This window comes from Eschrichtius robustus, chromosome 2 (genome assembly GCF_028021215.1).
Source record: "Eschrichtius robustus isolate mEscRob2 chromosome 2, mEscRob2.pri, whole genome shotgun sequence".
Classification (NCBI taxonomy): Eukaryota; Metazoa; Chordata; class Mammalia; order Artiodactyla; family Eschrichtiidae; genus Eschrichtius; species Eschrichtius robustus.
This window is the reverse complement of record NC_090825.1, coordinates 155395262-155409917: the sequence shown is the minus strand read 5'-3', so window position 1 is coordinate 155409917 and position 14656 is coordinate 155395262. Positions and strand designations below refer to the sequence as shown.

The window sequence follows — 14656 nt, the reverse complement described above, 5'->3', positions numbered from 1 at the left end:
GATATGGGGATATATGTATATGTATAGCTGATTCACTTTGTTATAAAGCAGAAACCAAGTCACCATTGTAAAGCAATTATACTCCAATAAAGATGTCTAAAAAAATGTTAGAGAGTAAAAAAATTCAAAAGAATTGGCCACACTCCTCCAACAGATTCTCTAACATTTAGCAGAAGAGAATTCACACTGAATCTGGTTTATGAGTAAAAGACAAGTCAACTTTAAAGTGGATCACAGATGACAACATTTCTTTTCCATGTGCCTGCTTTGGAGCCATATTTCTGCTGACCACTCAAAAACTTCCTCTTGAGTATTCTGTGATATATTAGAACCAGGAATAAGGGATGTTAGTGCTGGAAGGGTCAGCCGGTGGTCTGCCATTTAATTCACATATCCTTTCTGCACCAGACTCTTTTAAGATCATTGAGTTAGCCTAAGAATTTTGAAGCTGTGGAATTCAAGACAGTACATTACAATCTGCCAATATTACTATTCTCCTGCTCTGACATTCTCCACTGATGGACAGATGAAGGAGAAGGAAGGGCAGTCACCAGTAACTGAGAGTAAATGAAACTGGAATATTATAATTCAGTTATCATTTGAGTGACTGAATTGGCTGGCAGAGTGTTCTCCAGTTAAGGGTGAGGAAAGATTAATTCTGCACATGACACCACTACTGTATTTATACAAGTCTACTGGGACAGTTGTTTGCCTTGAATTGTTTTCTTCATTCATTTCGGTCAGACAGTTGTGTTGACTGATTTTCCTTTCTGATGTATGAAATGGCTGTTTGACTGAATTTACCATTTATTTTCCACTAATGCACTGTAACAACAATACATTAGTCAAATTGGATTGGCAGGTATGAAAATGTTTACCCCAGAACTGGACAGAAATATAATATTGCCTTCTACAGAAATGTAAGTCATATGCCCTGGATTTGGGGGAAATGTTCCAATTTTAACTATTTTGCCACTTTTCAAACATGTAGGGTCACTGATCCCATAGTAAAAATAAGAAGATCTGTGAAGTCCAGATAAAAATAGTTTTGTGTCACTCTGACAATCACATAACACAAAAGAAAAAACTATTATGAGATAAATTTTACTGAGTTTCATACTTATCAAGAGGTGTTTCTCTGTAAACTTCTGAGTCTTATTCTACAAGTTCTTTAGGAACAAACATTTCAAATATATTCATAGAAAACCCTCTTTATTTATAATTTCATTCTTCCAATGTTTATAGTTACTATGACAGGCCATTTCTCCATGTCCCATCCCATGATTCTCTGCTCCCATTGAACATTTGGAAATTGGTGGCATGAGCAGGAAAGTAAAGCAGTTTTTGAGATTATTGAATAATGTTGATGTTATAAAGACTGCTTTCTTCCACAGTTGACAAACTTATTATGGTACCAATGGTTGGATACTACTCTTAGAGATGAAAAAGGTCTTAAGGAATCTTCCATATTCCATTCACCAATCTGTGTTCTTGTTCAAAGCAAAATTAATTCCTTTCAAAATTAACATATTAGCTTAATAATAATTTTTTTTTAATTTTTATTTCTTTATTTATTTATTTTTGGCTGTGTTGGGTCTTCGTTTCTGTGCGAGGGTTTTCTCTAGTTGCGGCAAGTGGGGACCACTCTTCATCGCGGTGCGCAGGCCTCTCACTGTCGCGGCCTCTCTTGTTGCGCAGCCTCTGAGCACAGGCTCCAGATGTGCAGGCTCAGTAGTTGTGGCTCATGGGCCTAGTTGCTCCGTGGCATGTGGGATCTTCCCAGACCAGGGCTCGAACCCGTGTCCCCTGCATTGGCAGGCAGATTCTCAACCACTGCGCCACCAGGGAAGCCCTTAATAATAATTTTTAATCTTACAATAATCTATCTGTGAGAATGGGAATTTTTGGTGGGAAAAAGTGACAGAAGATGGGACAAGAAGAGAATTCATAGAAAGACAAAACAGAATTTTTTAAATGGTGGGTACGAACTTCTGTTTCCAACTATATCAGTTTACCTTAGGAAAACATACTAGAAAGGCCAGATAAATCATAAGCAACATTTGACTGTGAGCGTTAGAAAGCTACTGAGGTAGCCATGACCTAGAAGAGTAAAATAGAGAAAGAAACTCACTGAAGTGAGAACAATATTCTGCACATGCTTTTCTAGCCCAGTCATTTAGAAACTACCGATGAAGAGCAAAAGTCTGAGAAACCAAATGTGACTCCTAAGAGGTAGAAAAGCCAGTAGATCTTAGGACAATGTCATAGGACTAAGGAAACCAGAGTTGGAATTGAGAAATAACAAGGCAGCTAGAATTTTAAGGACCAAAATCACAGAGAGAGTAAAGATTCAGAGAACTGAGCTGGATTCAGCAACAGTGTTCCCTTGCAGTATTTTCCATGTATAAATAGGTAGACAAGGCAAGATGCTAAGAAGTCAAACAAAAGCTAACTGAAGTCAAAGCAAAGACTTAGTTGGCTCATAATGCTGAAGAGACAAAACTGGGGTTCAGAACCTATGAAAGATTTCTGGCCCAATGGAAAACTAATGAACTAGGACATTGAAAGTCTCTACATATGTGTGTGGGTGTGTGTGGGTGTGTGTGTCTGTGTTAGGAAGGTTGATGCAACATCTACATTGAACCTGATAAAGAAGGAAAATGAGTATGAAGTTGGTCCAGTGACTGAGGTGATCTTCCCCTCTGCTCCCTACCTAAGAATAGGAAATTCTCTCCTCAAGAAAATACAGTTGACCCCTTGAACAATGTAGGGGTTAGAGACGCTGACTCCCTGTGCAGTCAAAAATCCACATATAACTTTATGGTCGGCCCTTCTTATCTGTGGTTCTGAATCTGAGGATTCAACCAACCACAGATCATGTAGTACTGTATTACTTAGGGAAAAAAAAATCCATGTATAAGTGGATCTGTGCAGTTCAAACCCAGGTTGTTCAAAGGGCAACTGTAATGTCATTCAGATTCTCTACAACTTGTCATATCCCAAGTCTGGTATTCATTCACTGAAGAACCACCAAGACTACCAAGAAAAGGAGAATTAAATGAATAAAAAACAAAACAATCAGAATCATAGATGACCTAAACATTAAAGTTCATACATATTTTGGTAAATGTTATCAAGTTCAAGAAAATAGATGACAAGGTGGAGAATTTAACTTGACAACTAGAAACTAGGAACTGATTGAAGTTGAACTGATAGAAATAAAAATTATACGAAATTTAAAACTCGGTAGTGGATTGGACACAGGTAAAGAGAGGTAAGTGAACTGGAAGATAGAGTAGTAAAAATATTAAGACTAAAGCATGGGAAACGAAAAGAATAAGAAGTACACAAAAGCGCATTTGAGACATATGGGCCACAGGAAACATTTTTATCATACGTGTAAACTAGAGTCCAAAGAAAAAAGGAGAGAGAGATTGGGATGAAAACAATATTTCAGAAATAACAGCTGAGAGTTCTCTAAAACTAAAAAGAATATATGGAGCCATACATTCAATAAGCACTAAAAAAAATGCAGCAAGAATAAATACAAAGAAAACCACACCTAAGATCACCACAGTACAATTCATGAATAACAAAGAAAAACATGACATCTTAAAAGCAGCCCCAGGAAAAAGAGAGAGATTCCTTTCAAAGGAACAGGATTAAGATTACAGCTTACTTCTCAACGAAACTGATTGGATGCTAGGAAATAATGGAATAACATTTTTAAGTGCTAAAGAAAAGAGCTGCCCATTGGGAATTCTAGAGGCAGAGAAAATGTTGTTTGGAAGGAAAGATGAAATAAGGAAATTTGCAGACAAACAAAATTTAGAAAATATGTTCTCATCAGAACCGACTGAATTAAATTATAAAGGGAGACCCGCAGGCAGAAGGAAGGTTATCACAGATGAAAATACGGACTTTATAAAGAATTATGTATAACAGAAAGGATAAATAAGTGGATAAACCTAAATAAAATCTAACTGCACAAAAGAGTAATAATAAAATATATCAAAACTTAGAATGCATTAAAAACAAATGGAAGAGGAAAAAAGTAGTCAAAGAAATTTAAGATCTCAGCATTGCTTGAGAAGCAGTAAAAAAGCTAGTAAGTCATGGTACATGTGTAACTGCTACTTATGTAAAAATAACAAGCTAATACAAGGGAAAATGGAATTTGAAGAAATCTAAAAGGAAGAAAGAAGAGCAAAAGGAACATAACAAGGTGGGACAAATAGTAAACAAGGAGTAAACGGTCTATAAGAAAATACATTAGGGCTTCCCTGGTGGCGCAGTGGTTGAGAGTCCTCCTGTCAATGCAGGGAACACGGGTTCGAGCCCTGGCCTGGGAAGATCCCACATGCCACGGAGCAACTAGGCCCGTGAGCCACAGCTACTGAGCCCGCGCGTCTGGAGCCTGTGCTCCGCAACAAGAGAGGCCGCGACAGTGAGAGGCCCGCGCACCGCGATGAAGAGTGGCCCCCGCTCGCCACAACTAGAGAAAGCCCTCGCACAGAAACGAAGACCCAACACAGCCATAAATAAATAAATAAATAAATAAATAAAATTTAAAAAAAAAAAAAAGAAAATACATTAACTGTAAATACTCAAATTAAAGGACAAGGATTATTGGAACAAACAAAAAACCTAATTCTATGCCACTTACAAGAGACAAGAGTCAGACTGTAAATTAAAGGATTCAAAAATTATGTCATAACAACAATAAATACAATTGAAGATTTTTTTTAATGTTAACACAGATTTGAAAGCCAAAATTATCACTGGCGATGAGGCAGGATAATAAAACCCACTGTTAACTTTACAAGGAATATATTATATATCTAAACTTCAATGCAATATATGAAGGGAAATTCCAAAAAACTAAGTCGAAATAGAAAAATCTAAATTACCTAGATCAGTAACATAGAACCACAACAACAAATCAGCAGATGATAGAAGATCTGAATACCGTCATTAAAAACTCTGGCCTAAATTTACATAAAACCCTGCACCAGCAATGATGGAATATATATATTACGCAGAAATTTTTAGGTGCACGTGGCACATTTATAAAACTGACTATATGCTGGTTATAAAACAAGACTCCGAATAAGCAAGAAATTTAAAAATATATAACCAATATTTTACCAAATAGTTGGATATTAAAAACATACTTCTGATCATTATGTAGGTCAAAGATAAAGTTGCAATGGGAATTAGAATTTTATTAATTGAATGATAATGAAAATATGCCATAACAAAACCTGTGGGTCGCAAATAAAGCTGTGGTCACAGAGAAGTTTATGTATTGAAATTATATTCTCTGAATGTAAGAGGGAAAGGAATAAAGCAACTAGAAGATAACCTATCACCCTGAGGTAGGCAGCTCCTGAACTGTACCTGGTGGGGAAGGCAGGGCAGAACTTCAGGAGGCCAGCTGAGAGCACGGTGAACACCATGTCAGGAGCAGTCTCCAAGAAAGAGCATTTAATGTACAAAGGGATGACTAAAATATATTTAAGAGCTAGCACCCTGACTCCTCTTAAGGATGACTTACGTTGCCGGGGAAAAAATAAGAAGTGCTCGATGTAGAAGGTGAATAACTTTATAATTCCCAGGAGGATCGTGGTACCAGGACCGCAGAATGAAGAACTTGGAGTCCCCGTGGCTAATCCAGCGGAGGGAAAAGGAGAAACACAGACGGGAGAGAAAATAAAGGGAACCCTTGGTGCAGTTTGGTGCTGCTGCAGGCCCAAGTCCAGGTATGTGCTCTCTAGCTCCACATCTTAAATAAAAGCCACCATGTTCCTCAGGCTTTCAGGTACTTAGAATTTCTCTTTAGAACCTGAAAATGGGGTCAGGTTTCCTGTCTGCATTGCTACAGTACAAAATAGAGGCAGGATGCCTGAAATAGTTCTCCATCTGGCAGAGGAGGCCTTGAAGCTGTGAGCCACTCACTGCGAACCAGCAGGACATGAAGGATTCTTGAGCAGATCTGAAGCTACTGGGAGGCCTTTCAGGAGTTAAATCCCATAGTAAATACTGTACCTTCAATGGCCCCTTCTCCCTCTCTGTCCAGTCTTCCTCCACGCGCGTGGGGGCCCAAAGGGGTTAAATGAGCACTCTTTGACTTGTACTTGGTGGTCCCAGAACTTGACTTGGGCTTGGAGACTTCCATGAAAAGTCTGCCTTCCATCTGCTGGCTTGCGTTTCTTGGTCTCTCTGCTCCAGGCTAATTCCTTCAACCTGCTTTTTCCATTTCTGCCAATACTCCCCCTCTCCAGACCTTCCTAATGCTCTTCTGGGGCGGGAGGAGGCTTACTGAGGGCAATGTGTATTTCTAGAGGGAGAGGTGACCACATGACTTCACAGTGCTCGTCCCCTTGATTATTCAGTTTCTGTCTGGATTAGTCGTGGGTGTTTGTGCACCCCAGCCTCCCCCCCAGGAGGCTTTAGAACACTGTCCTTATCTCAGCACTGAGCCTCTCTCTAGCCTCCTTCCCTCTCTCTCCTTACCCACCTTTACCCACAGACTCGCAGGCTTTCTGGACCTCTGAGGAACATAAGCACTTCACAGAACCTCTGCTACAGAACCAAACATATTGAAATGACTCTTTACGAAGATATTGAAACAACAGAAAAAGAAGACATGACGATTGTTTCTCCTGAGGGTTCAGTTACCTAGGGGGCCTTTAGCAAACTTTGATCGATACATCTGACCCTTCCTTCCTTGGCAATAGTTGATCACACTGTGAGGAAAACAAGTTAGAGAATGGAAAAATAATATTTGGATTTCAACGAAATAATAAAAATGCAGGGAGTATCTTTGACTTTTGCAAGGTGAGAAGAGAGTTTACATTTTGATTATTTGATGGCAGGAATCCCTTTTAAAACAGGGCCAGTCTGCATGATGCATTTAAAAATCAACCTTTTCAAATATAGCCATAACCCCCACAAGATTTCTTGATTCCTCTGGGGTCAGATAAACCATCACATTTCACAGTGGTGCCCTGTACATGAAAGTGATAAACATAATCTGGAAGCACAGCAGTGACTAAAAATATGGAGCTGGCAGCCATTCGCTGAAATGATTTTTTGCTTTTAATTCATTGCATAAAATGCTCATGTCCAAATTCAGGCAGGTGGATCTTACCAACCATCAAGAGCTTCAACCCTGCTAACAGTTAAGTATGCACTTTTAAACCCTACTTTGACTGCTCCAGAAACTTACTGGGTTTCTTTAATGCCTCTGTTACTATTTCCTTTGTGTCATTTTGTTTTTCTTTCAAAACATAGCTGTGTGACCTTGGGGAAGTTATATTATTTCCTTGAGACTTGGTTGCCTTCTCTGTGAATATCTGGGTATAATTTTAGTATTGCCCAATAGAATTTTCAGTGATAATGAAAATATTCTATATCTGTACCATGCAATGCAGTACTCAATAGCTACATGGAGCTAATAAACATCTTTGAAATATGGCAAATGCAACTGAGGAACTGAATTTTTAATCTTATTTTTAAATTTGTTTAAATATAAATAATGCCACGCGGCTAGCTAGCATCTGTTGACAGTACAGATCTACATAATATTTTAAGGACACTCTCCACTCAAAAACTCTACCATTCATTAACTCAGCCTAAATATTTTTGCCCTCGGACAAACAGAAAATAATTTATGCTTCCCTTGAAATTATCTGTCAAGACCTTTATCAGTTTGGGGTCCTTCTATTCTTAAAATTGACTTTGCTTTATGAAACTTTAATAATGTTGGAGTTTCCTGCCCTTGGTACCACCTTTGTGATGATGGGAAATATTGTGGATGATCAAGGACCATTTCAAGAGATCATGGAGAGAAACCTCCTCCTGGATTTAATTTCATTATGAGGATGTCAAAATGCTAAATTACTTAAAATAAAACCCATACCGTTTTTATGCTAAGTTATATTCTACATGTAGCTGGAAAAATGTTAAAAATATTTTTAAAGAACTGCACATCTATTTTTGAAGCTGATTTGGCTGTTCAAGGCTTGCTAGCACTTTATCCATCTCAGTACTATTTCACTTCGTAAACAAATGCAGTTGCCATAATTGCTGCATATGTGTCTGTGTGTGTTCCCTTCTAGGTGATATGTTTTTGAAGTTGGAAACTATACTTATATCACAGCCCCTATGTAGAGCACAATATCCATTGCTAATTCAGATTGTGTTTTAAGATATGAGACAAAATTTAAGACTTTTATTATAGTCATAAACATCTAGCAAACCAACCAGAAAATAAAAGCTAATTTTCAATTGGTTGGCCAAGAACAAAAAAGAGAGGAATACCTAGTGCAAAACCATATCTCTAGTAACTACTGTTGGATTTAGAGCACACACATGCTAATAAACTTACTTTAAAATAACTTCTTATCAAAGATTTGAGGTTGGACCTGAAAAATTATATCAGAAGTGAAAGTAATCATGTGGTCTGACCAGCCTGGATCACACAAAGTAAGTGTATAGTATATATAAAATAGATAAAACTACGAGGTCCTACTGTGTAGCGCAGGCAACTATATTCAATACCTTGTAATAACCTGTAATGGAAAAGGATCTGAAAAAGAAATACATATATCTGAATCACTTGGCTGTACACCTGAAACACAACATTGTCAGTCAACTATACTTCAAGTAAAACAAAACAAAACAAAGTAAGTGTAAAGGGAAGTATAGTTTTATAAATTCACCTCTGATATCCAATGGACCAACTGAAAGACAACAGAAACTACCACTTTCTAGGAGACAGGACACGGCCAGCAAACTAGGCCGTTACCCTCGGTAACGGTCATACCTGCCAAAAAATATACAGACTAGCCTGCATTCATGAATACATAGGAATTCTTCATTTATCTGGCAATGAGGTATTGTATGTTAGGAGAAGTTTTTTTTAAATGGCAAATTTAAGAGGAGTTATTTTAACCTTCACTCGGTAATTTTTTTCTAAAATTAAGAAATGTATCCACTGGCGTATCTAATATTTCCTTGATAACTCGGGGTCATCAGTTCAATCAACATTTGCATGAATAATGCGAATGGAAACAAGACAGGCATGCTTACTGAGACTGAAAATGACATAGCACTGGCTGGAATAACTGATGAGACAGCAAGAAAAAAGCAAAAATGAAAACAAACCGTGATCAAGAAACAATCAGTCAAGTTCTGACTTTCTGTACGTAGTTTCAAAAAGCGATACCACAAATCCCAGCGAGAGACTCCAGCATCATTAGCTGTCTTTCTCCTTTGTTTCCACCTTCCTTTCCTTTTCCTTCTACCCTAGATTGTTCCAGGAAGTGTTTATAGTTGCTCGCAAGACAAATTCTAATACTTGCTTTCTCTCACGCAAACTTCACCGTATGTCCATGTGATAAAACAGTGTGGAGGTAAAAGACAGTTCATCACAGGGACATCTCCTATGAAAAGAAAATTAGAAACTAGCTTCTAAACATGCAGAGAGAAGGGCGTGGTGTCAGGCACTAATTTCCTTGCGAATTCCTCTCCCTTTCTAATAGACGTTCTTATTTACCCAGATCCCTTTTTATTGGTGTCCTATTCCAGACTGCTCCACTCCGCCCATCCTCATCCTGTAAAATACATTCACACTCTTTTGTGACCCTACTTATTTGCCCATTAGATAATCAATCAGAGAACTGTCGGAATTAAATAGAGAAATTAAAACACTGGAGTCACTTGGAGGGTTTAAGCAGCTCCACCAGAAAATACCGGGCATGGATTTAAAGAGGCTGCACGGGACTTGCGCTTGCCCAAGTTCTTTCTCAAGAAGTATCTGAAATAAGCCTAAATTCAGAGTTAATCAGATTGGCCTGCTTTCTCAGGTGGACTGGAATTCATTGCTCTTTCCCCTCAACTCCCTGACGTCAGTGGCACTTTCTGGAGATGAGGTGGACTTCTCTGCCTACTGCAGAAGCTCAGTTCCCCCCGGGCCCACTCCCTGTCTGAAATCCCACACTTGAGGCCAGATGCCAGCCTTCCCAGAACATTCGTGGTCTCCTTTCAGTTTTTGAACTGCTCAGATTGAGTCCCTGTAGACTCTTTCTCAGCCTGAAACCTGATCTTCAACCCCTTTCCCTGACCTCGATGGTTACCTTCCTACTTTACGCCTCAGGTGCTTTAGCCATAAAATGATATATTTGCCCTTAATTCTAAAGTCTTCTTTCTAAAGCTCTACAATGTGGTGGCTCCTTGAAAATGTTTCTCTTGCTGGTTTGAATTCTGTAGAGAATTAAAACCACAGCTACTCTAAAAGACAGTAAGTTACGTTGGATAAGGAAAGTGTGCTTTTGTAGTTAGAGTAACAGGGATGGAAGACGACTTAGTATGTTTTAAGATACTCCTAATCCATTCTCATGAGAGTCAGGGGAAGAAGGGGAAGAGAGTTAATAAAATACCAAACGATTGTGACAAATTAAGTTCACCAAGATGTAGCTGATCAGTTACTACTTGAATAAGCCACACATATCCAATTCAAGTTTTCCTTTATTTTTCTGAGAAGGGATCCCAGTGAACTGAGTCCCATGTTCAGTAACTCCACGTTCAGTGGCTTAGTCTTTAAAAACTCTTATGTTGCTGGAAGAAGAAATATTGCCCATCAGTCCTAACTGATGTTTAGCTATCACACACATTTGAAGTAAATTTATTACTTTGCCTGATCTCAGTGTAATACATTCCAAAGGGGCAAAGAGCACACGAAAATTTATGGAGTCTCCATCTTCTACACTAAAGTGTGCAATAAATTACATATTATTTGGCCGTGAAATTCACAAGCCATAGGAACCACACCATTAGCAATGTATACAGTGGTCAACAGCAGGTAATGATAATGATATAAAACAAAATAGACTGTGTATGTTGGCACTGCTGCCAATAAAGCAATCATTAAATGCTTTCATACGCATCTACGTACGCTAGGTAAGCTCTTTGAGGGCTATTGCTGTGAATTCGACATACCTGTCAGGATATTATAGCCCAGTTTCTATGGCCTGTGTTCAAAGACGCTGAGAAAGGGTTCCTGTGGGTAAATTCAGACCTTTTCTCAATATAGAATTTGGTCAACATGCATTCTGAACAGCAACATTTCACACTGCTTTCAATTTTCCTACACTAATTGCCACCTCAACAAATGCAGGATTAAGTACAATGGATTTTAAGAAGTTAGGAAGGAAAGATGGAAGAAGAGAAGGAAGGTAGAAAAAAGGTGGGTATGGAGTACTTCAACATTTATGTAAAGAGTGGATCTAAAACTAACCTGAGGTTACCCTCAACTATTAGCATATGCTATAGAAACTTAAATGAAAAAAGTTTAAAAACCTGCAAGGGAAACTCAAAGAGTCTTTGTTTTTTTTACTTTACTGCATATACACGTCCATCTTAAATAGTCTATATGCTTATATCCAATAAGAGAGCATTGTTTTGCAAGGCTATTTGGGTTCTATCAGCATGTAAAGGTCGGACAACTCAACTTGAGCAGAGTTAGCCTTCAGGTGAATAATTGCTTCTTTCAGGTTGTGAGCAGTTGATATTTCCAGAAATGTTTCCCAAAAAATTAAAACTAAAAGAGTCCTAGGACAGCGTCCTTTAGAAGTTTTATAGTATCAAGGTTTTTGGAGGAAGAGTATCCTTGTCGATTATCAACACAATGATTCCAAGCAGGTCAATTTATGCTGAGAATATTACATAACGGAACCCACTTCACCTCCAGTATACTGACAATGATCTTCCTTACTTCAACCTTGTGCTTCTTAGTAAAGTTGAAAATACTGAGCCAAGAACAGACAGTGACAATGCCAGAGACCCGGATGTACCTGTAGGTGCCTTCAGACAAAATCAGCCACCCAGGCTAAAGTCCTGGTTTAAAACATCCCAACATCAATGAATCTCAAAAACCATATGCTGAGCAAGTGAAGCCAGATCAAAAGGGCACCTACTGTAGTATTCAACTGACATGAAATTCTAAACTGGGCAAAATTCATCTCGAAAGATAAAAAACAGATCAGTGGTTGCCTTGGGGTGGGAGATGGGGATACTTTTGCAAAAGCCTAGGAGGAAACTTTCTCGGCTTTTAGAATTGTTATCTATCTTTATGGGGGTGGTAGTTACACAAATGTATACATTAATTAACAGTCACTGAACCATTAGCTAAAAATGTCTGCATTTTGTTGTATGCAAATGATACCTTAGTAAGGTTGACTACAAAATGAACCCAAAACAAAACACAGCAGAAGAAAAACCTCTCAAGACCTCAAAGGAAATACACTGTTTTCTTCCAGGGTACCAGATTGGAAATAAGGCATTGGTCTGCTCTACCCTCAGGTTATCCCTAGGATTATGTAGTCTATTTTAAAGCACTAGAGTCCCCTGTCAGAAAAACTCACCCCATGTTTACTTACTTTGATTTCTTCTCTGCCTCTTCTCCCAACACAGTGAAGTCATTTACGGAAGAAAACCCAGCTTTTTCCAACTTTGCATCATCACATATTCTTTCCAAAGCTATTATTTATGGAATAAAATTTGGCTACACTTTGTAAAAATCTAGCTTTTTGAGCCTTACAAATCTTAACGGGTAACCTACTGCCTCCATTGGAATTTGGGGAAAAAATTATTTTGCAAATGAATAGCTGAGATTTGACATTTTTGTTTTTTTGTGATTTTCTCTTCCCCTAAGAGAGAGGTGAGTAGGCATGAGAAACACATACATAAAGAAAAAAAAATTACCTTGCTGCCTTTGCATGGTTATAATTTATAGGAGGCCCTCTTCAACAATAATCTATCATCAGAATCAATAAAATATAATCTCCATGAAGGCCAGGCCAGGATATTTGTCTCTTTTTCAGCAGATTGCAATACAAACCACATTCGTGGATACGCTTCGTGATGATCTTTGTAATACTGTAACGGTTGACCATTTCCTCATGCCTTTTCACCTTAACTTAAACCTGCTTTTTCACTAATGACCTCACATTTCCTTCTCTATCACTTGGTTGTCGGCCTCTTTTCCAACTCCAACTCCAACTCGCATTTCACTCTGGAACCAAAGGAAGACTAACACCTTCCTGCTTTTTAGTGATACCTCAAGGTCATTACCGTATTGCGATCACCCTGAAGAATAGCCAGACAATTGTTATTTCAGAGCCATCTGACAGTGTGTAGCTCTAAAAATTAACTAAGGACCGCACTTGTCAAAAATATCCTAGGTTAAGATTTTGGTAATACAGCAACAGTAATTCCGAAGTCATTTATGACAATCAGCGTGGGAAGCACCCTCCTTCGGGAAGATCCTTTGCCATACAATACTCTTTCCCTGTCAGGTGATAAGGAAGCATGGCCGTGCAAAGTAACCCTTTGTGGAAAGAAATACGTGGCTTCAAGAAGGCTTGAAGTTCATAGGTTTTTCTTGAATTAGATTCCCCATTAATTACTTTAGCCACAAAGAGGTAATTATCAGAATTACGTAAGCGATTAAGGAGCTGCTACTCCACATTCTTTCAGCTTGTTGACCTTTCTCACCTTATTTCATGTGGCTATCTGAAACATCCGTGATTTCCATGTCTGTCTTTCTTTTGTTTTTTTAACAGATTTGTGTGTGTGTGTCCCCCCATGATGAAAACTTCATTAAAATAAAATCTCATGAATAGACTCTTAAGAAGCAGAGTCTACTTGAAGTCCTGGGAAACGTGAAAGCACTAATATTCATGGACAACTCTACACTCTGAAAGTTACTGCAAATTTTGTTGATCTCTGTTTTGTCTAGGAGTTTTTCAGATTTTCTACCATGATCATTTGTTAGTTTTATCATTACATAATAAAGGCATTACATCATACAATCTTTTGTTATCCATTGCAGTCTTAAAACTATTCCTTTCCTTGTCCTCAGCAGATATGTCATAGATCATTAGTACACAAGCAAACACTTTCAACGTAACAGTACTTTATACTGAGAAGAACTATACTGAGCTATCTCTATCCTAAGACAATGCACTAGAAAAGCACTGGAATTCTTAAGCACTAGGAATACAGAGACGATCAAGGGGCAAGTTCCTTGCCTTCGAGTATACATAATCATTATAGCAAATGCTTAAATAGCACTTAGTATATAACTCACCACAGCAGTCTTATTATACTCCTTTTTAATAGGTGAGCAGAGGAAGCCACAGGGAAGTCATAGGGTAAAGCCAGAATTTGAACCTACGTAGACTAGTACCCCCTCCACGGCTTTAACTACTACGTTAAAATATATATATATGAAAGTTTTAGTTTATATGTATATATAACTCCAAGTATTCCAAAGTTACAAAACACTTATCTACCAAAACTCAGAAAGGAGCACACAAACTTGCATAGAAAATAAACATGTAGAAGTTCATAAATAAACCACAATATAACCTGCTCCACATAATATACGGACTGCAGTGTCCTGGGCCTCTCCCATCCTTAGGTAGCCGGAAATTACAACAAAATAATACTTTTCACCTTTGGAAGCCACACCATCTCTCATACCAACCAACCAATTACTTGCTTAGAGAGAAGAGGAAATTAACCTGAATATCATAAATATATATATATATAGCATTACTGATGTAGAATCATTGTTTAAAGACAATAA

At 38.1% G+C, this 14656-nt stretch overlaps 1 protein-coding gene across 1 annotated transcript in view; it reads left to right on the top strand.

The window, feature by feature from the left end:
• Nucleotides 1-13859, top strand: part of LOC137758979 (ELKS/Rab6-interacting/CAST family member 1-like) — a 143392-nt gene extending 129533 nt beyond the window's left edge. The window contains 2 exon segments of the mRNA XM_068534916.1: nt 5619-5762; nt 13629-13859. Coding sequence (XP_068391017.1) covers nt 5619-5762; nt 13629-13674 — 190 coding nt within the window. The 3' untranslated portion in view covers nt 13675-13859.
• Nucleotides 13860-14656: the final 797 nt, after the last annotated feature.